The 6,000-nt window shown below is 36.9% G+C and overlaps 1 protein-coding gene across 1 annotated transcript in view; it reads right to left on the bottom strand.

The window, feature by feature from the left end:
- Window positions 1–2,371: 2,371 nt before the first annotated feature.
- LOC127425108 (glycerol-3-phosphate dehydrogenase [NAD(+)], cytoplasmic-like) overlaps window positions 2,372–6,000 on the bottom strand; it is a 6,726-nt gene continuing 3,097 nt past the window's right edge. Inside the window, exons 3-8 of the mRNA XM_051670763.1 lie at window positions 4,809–4,949; window positions 4,442–4,580; window positions 4,216–4,328; window positions 3,174–3,407; window positions 2,887–2,993; window positions 2,372–2,787 (exon numbers count right to left, since the gene is read on the bottom strand). Coding sequence (XP_051526723.1) covers window positions 2,691–2,787; window positions 2,887–2,993; window positions 3,174–3,407; window positions 4,216–4,328; window positions 4,442–4,580; window positions 4,809–4,949 — 831 coding nt within the window. The 3' untranslated portion in view covers window positions 2,372–2,690. The remainder of the gene's footprint in view (window positions 2,788–2,886; window positions 2,994–3,173; window positions 3,408–4,215; window positions 4,329–4,441; window positions 4,581–4,808; window positions 4,950–6,000) is intronic.

Genomic DNA, 6,000 nt, shown 5'->3' on the forward strand with positions numbered 1-6,000 from the left:
GTTGTTTTAAGTTCATTTATACCATTACAGCCGGTTCCCGCCTCCTCCTTGCCCATCCTTTAACTGTTACAGCATATTTTCATGAAAATCTACTTCTTTCATTAAACATTATAAACATATAATCAAACTGGAAATGGTCCTACTTTATATTAGGTGTATTTAACCACTATGTACTAACATTAAAATACATGCAATGCAATGTACTTATTGTGTAACTACATGTTGTTTACATTATTATTTTCTGCTACTGAGGTTGAGGTACGGGTAGGTTTAGGGTTAGAGGTTAGGGGTTAGGGTTAGGTTTGGTTAGGTTAGGATTAGGTTGGTTTAGGATTAGGGTTAGATGGGGTTTGATTAGGTTGGGCTAAATTAGGATTATGTTGGGTTAAGTTTAGGTGGGGTTAGATTAGGTGGGATTAGATTAGGTTGGGTTAAATAGGATTAGTTAGGTTAGGTTAGTTTTAGGTTAGGGTTAGATTAGGTTGGGTTAATTTAGAATTAGGTTGGGTTAGGGTTAGGTTAGGGTTAGATTAGTTTGGGTTAAATTAGGATTATTTTGGGTTAGGGTTAGGTGGGGTTAGATTACGTTGAGTTAAATTAGGATTAGGTTGGGTTATGTTAGGGTTAGATTAGTTTGGGTTAAATTAGGATTATGTTGGGTTAGGGTTAGGTTAGGGTTAGATTAGTTTTGGTTAAATTAGGATTAGGTTGGGTTAGGGTTAGGTTAGGGTTAGATTAGTTTGGGTTCAATTAGGATTAGGTTGGGTTAGGGTTAGGTGGGGTTAGATTAGGTTGGGTTAAATTAGGATTAGGTTGGGTTAGGGTTAGGTTAGGGTTAGATTAGTTTGGGTTAAATTAGGATTAGGTTGGGTTAGGGTTAGGTGGGGTTAGATTACTTTGGGTTAAATTAGAATTAGTTTGGGTAAGGGATAGGTTAGTGTTAGTTTAGTTTGGGTTAAATTAGGATTAGGTTGGGTTAGGTTAGGGTTAGATTAGTTTGGGTTAAATTAGTATTAGGTTTGGTTAGGGTTAGGTTAGGGTTAGATTAGTTTGGGTTAAATTAGGATTAGGTTGGGTTAGGTTTAGGTGGGCTTAGATTAGGTTGGGTTAAATTAGGATTAGACTGGGTTAGGTTAGAGTTAGATTAGTTTGGGTTAAATTAGGATTAGGTTGGGTTAGGTTAGGGTTAGATTAGTTTGGGTTAAATTAGGATTAGGTTGGGTTAGGGTTAGGTTAGGGTTAGATTAGTTTGGGTTAAATTAGGATTAGGTTGGGTTAGGGTTAGGTTAGGGTTAGATTAGTTTGGGTAAAATTAGGATTAGGTTGGGTTAGGGTTAGGTGGAGTTAGATTAGTTTGGGTTAAATTAGGATTAGGTTGGGTTAGGTTAGGGTTAGTTTAGTTTGGGTTAAATTAGGATTAGGTTGGGTTAGGTTAGGGTTAGATTAGTTTGGGTTAAATTAGGATTAGTTTGGGTAAGGGTTAGGTTAGTGTTAGTTTAGTTTGGGTTAAATTAGTATTAGGTTTGGTTAGGGTTAGGTTAGGGTTAGATTAGTTTGGGTTAAATTAGGATTAGGTTGGGTTAGGTTTAGGTGGGTTTAGATTAGGTTGGGTTAAATTAGGATTAGACTGGGTTAGGTTAGAGTTAGATTAGTTTGGGTTAAATTAGGATTAGGTTGGGTTAGGTTAGGGTTAGATTAGTTTGGGTTAAATTAGGATTAGGTTGGGTTAGGGTTAGGTTAGGGTTAGATTAGTTTGGGTTAAATTAGGATTAGGTTGGGTTAGGGTTAGGTTAGGGTCAGATTAGTTTGGGTAAAATTAGGATTAGGTTGGGTTAGGGTTAGGTGGAGTTAGATTAGTTTGGGTTAAATTAGGATTAGGTTGGGTTAGGTTAGGGTTAGTTTAGTTTGGGTTAAATTAGGATTAGGTTGGGTTAGGTGAGGTTAGATTAGGTTGGGTTAAATTAGGTTCAGTATTTGCTCTGCTGACCTCTAATGGTTAATATACGACTTATTCTTGATGATTTCAATGTAATAATTCTTTCTTTCTGACTCTCTCTCATCTGGGGTACAGTGTGGTCTGAATAGGGCTTCATCCGCATGGCGCGAAATCTTTTGTCAATCTTTTGTTTTGTCTAGTTAATGTCTGTGTTCAGAATAGCATTCAATCATACCACTTTTCATTCAGCGATTGCCATCCATCGTAAACTAAACAATTGTTACATTGCATTTTTAATCTAATTTAATGTAAAAATGTCTGATATTAAGCCATGAGAAAATTAAGAGTCTTATTTTTTGTTTATGATGAATATTGAAAGAAACTTTTAGAAAGTGACTAAAATAAGCAGCATGACTTTTATTGTGTGCTGTAAAAAGTAGATTATATACATTTCTGTAATACATTTAAAAAAAATTATAGTAAAAATATTCGAAAGTTATAATGTTCTGTTCATAACTCCAAATGTACATCTTAAACCACAGGAATAAAGTCAAACCATTTTGTGCGTTTAACAGCGTATCAGAGTGAGCGTGTGTTCAGATAGAAATACGTAGATTTAAAACTTATTTGACTGAAGAATTTACATTAAAATTATTATTATTATTTTTTTGTGTGTGATATGTGCAGGAGTTTCTGTGTTCATTGTACTGTGATGTTATTGTGCGTTACTGAGAATGATTGTGCACTGGTGTGATCACATGTGTTCTGGGTGATTCTGAAGACAGCTGATAAACTCTTTCACCTGACGGCCCTCGAAACAGATCTGATACACAGATACGAACAGAGGAAACCTACACACACACACACAGAGAGAGAGAGGTTTGATGATAGGACACTGATAGTCGATGATGTAATGATGAGGTAATGTGGATGATGTCACACTGACTTACTTGTCCACCATGTTTTTCTTCTGAAGGATCTTATAAACTTCTGCTGATGTTTGAGGACCCTGAAGCTTCTGGCCGTTTAACATCTCTGCCTCCAGTTCTGTTATTGACTAATGAAATCATTCAATAAAACAGCAACACAAGCAACACAGCGTCAATAACGGTTTTAGATAATGTGCACAAAACTATTTAAAATTGTACATTTACCAGCATCACTGCCTTTTACTGTAGAAGTGCCATTTGAATCTTTTCAGATATGTGATGATGAATTGTGGGTATTGTATTTTCACCTTCTGCGAGCGAGCGAATGCCTCGGCCACGCGCCGGTTACGTCCGCCGTAGCAGGTTGTGATGAGGTCAGCGACGCCGCAGCTCTCCAGGAATGTGGCGGAGGTGACGGCGCTCTTGCAGAAGAGTTTTGCAAATGCCACCATCTCCATGAGTCCCAGTCTGATCACTGCAGCTTTAGTGTTATCACCAAAACCCAAACCATCACAGAAACCAGCACCCACTGCCACGATGTTCTATCACAGAGAGAATGGACGAGAGTGAGGCATCAGTCATCTATAACATCATTCTATAATGTCAATCATCTATAACATTAATCTATAAGCACTCATCTATGATGTCAGCCTATAACATCAATCATCTTTAACATCTAAAACATCAATATAACATCAGTCATCTATAACATCAATAATCTATAACATGAAACTATAACATCAGTCTATAGCATCAATAATCTAAAACATTAATCTATAGCATCACTCATTTTTGTGATGTGGGCATGGTCGAGCGATGTCTGTGGAGAGTGAGGCCAGGAGAGGAAGAATGGTAAGGATTGACACCTGTGGGAAATCACCTCAAACAGCTGTTAGAGGTGATTTCCCACATGTGTCAATCCTTACAGTTCTTCCTCTCCCGGCCTCGCTCTCCACAGACGTTACCCAGTCACGCCAACAACACCACACTCATCTTTAACATTAATCTGTAACATCAGTCATCTGCAACATTAAACTATAACGTCACTAATCTATAACATTAATCTATAACAACTCATCTATGATGTCAGTCTATAACATCACTCATCTATAACTTTATTGATAACATCACTCATACAGTATATAATGTTAATCTCTATCATCACTCATCTTTAACATCAGCCATCTATAAAATCACTATATATAAAATCAGTTATATAAACATGTATAATAATGTGTGTGTGTGTATGTGGGTGTGTATAAGAGTGTGTGTGTGTGTATGTGTGTGTGTGTGAGTGAGTGTCATTGTGTGTGTGAGTGTATGTTTGTGTGTGTGTCAGTGTTGAATTACCTTCAGTGCTCCACAGAGCTCCACAGTGTCGCACTCTTTCACCACAGTGATGCGGAAGTTTCGAGTTTGCAGAAGCTCTTTAAAGATCTTACCGTTGGGTTCATTAGTGGCTCCTGATTCACACACACACACACACACACACAATAATAATAAACAGACTGTCAAGTGCTATTCAGTAATCTCAAAGGAACACAGGTTTGTTGTGTGTTTGTGTTTTTTCTCGTACCGATGGTTGTCTCACAGAACTTCTCATCTGCCACCTCGCTAGCAATGTTTGCCCCCATCAGAACACTGACCTCGATCTCCAGCTTTGACCTGATGATGTCAGAGATCAGGGTCAACCCATCCGGACCTTCATCTATACCCTACAGACACATACAGAGAGAGGTGGACTGTGTTCACTAGCACATTGTTTACAGCATACTGCACAGTATACACTGTTTAACTGCCTAATATTTTGTTTAAATAGTAAGTGAAATATTACATTGCCATTACGTTGGCATTATGCAATGATAAATGTTTCAAAACAGCACTGCGACAGAGATGTTGACTAGTTTGACCATTATTAAACATATATCATGATTGGCTCATACTTTAATGAGTGAGATCCCGATGGCTCCGGGTTTGACTTGAGGTTTCATCTGATCACACAGTTTCCCAATAAACTGATGAGGAATGACAAAGACTAGAAAGTCTGCTCCACTCACGGCCTCTGTGATGTCAGGAACAGCCATCTGTGAAATTAGAACAGATCTCAGATCACGCAGTTTATCCTGACACTCGACAACATCACAGATTTATGACCCTAATACTTCAGATGAACAACTTTAACTGTTTCATCAGCCCTGTTTTGTTATATTTGCCTCAGTGCTCTCAATGGCTGTTCCATAATCTTGTGAGCTGCATTGCTGTCTACAGCCTACATAGTGAGCTGCCTTCGAAGGAAGCATCCTAACTGACATGGAGCCTCATAAGTGACTGATTTTGAATGCTCCACATAGGCGCATCCTCACCTGCAATGCATGTTTCTAAAATAATGACACACTACAGAGCAAACATAAATATAACCCTTTGTTATTTGATTGAGCTATTTTTTATTGACACATACAGTATATATAAATATACACGCAAATAATAGTTAGACTCATTCACACCAGGGCCTGTAAATTCATATACCTAGGTCAATGTTAAGTAAAAAAAAAATGTGCGTAAAACGAATAAAGTGTGTAAGAAAGATATTTTACCATGTTAAAACAGATATCAATTTAAATTGATAGGTTTGCTTATATGTTAAATATGTTAAACTAACACATAATAATCTGTTTAGCATTGTATAATAATCTGACGTAATGTTCAAGATATTATATGATAACTATATCTTACAAACTTACATAAGTATTCAGTATTAGTTTTATTTGCATACCTACCACGATGTGCTTTGTTCTCTATGTTGAGTGTTGAATTGTTTTTTCCTACAAAGAAATATAAATTAAAATGACCTTATATATCACGGAAAAACCACTGTCAGAAGTAAAAGGAAGAATGACCACTGATATATTTACAGGACAATCTCATCTACAAAGAGCAAAATCAGATCGAAATCTAGGACGGGGGCAGTCAATATTTTTCACAATTTAAATAGCTTAAGTTGAGATTTCTTGAATAAATATGTTAACCCTATAACTGCGTGTGTATCAAATATGAAACACAACATTTGATGGCTTTCACATGTTTATGGCACCATCTAGTGGTTATGTGTGAAATAAAAGTGGTTTCAATGTTTAT

Source organism: Myxocyprinus asiaticus, chromosome 34 (assembly GCF_019703515.2).
Source record: "Myxocyprinus asiaticus isolate MX2 ecotype Aquarium Trade chromosome 34, UBuf_Myxa_2, whole genome shotgun sequence".
Classification (NCBI taxonomy): domain Eukaryota; kingdom Metazoa; phylum Chordata; class Actinopteri; order Cypriniformes; family Catostomidae; genus Myxocyprinus; species Myxocyprinus asiaticus.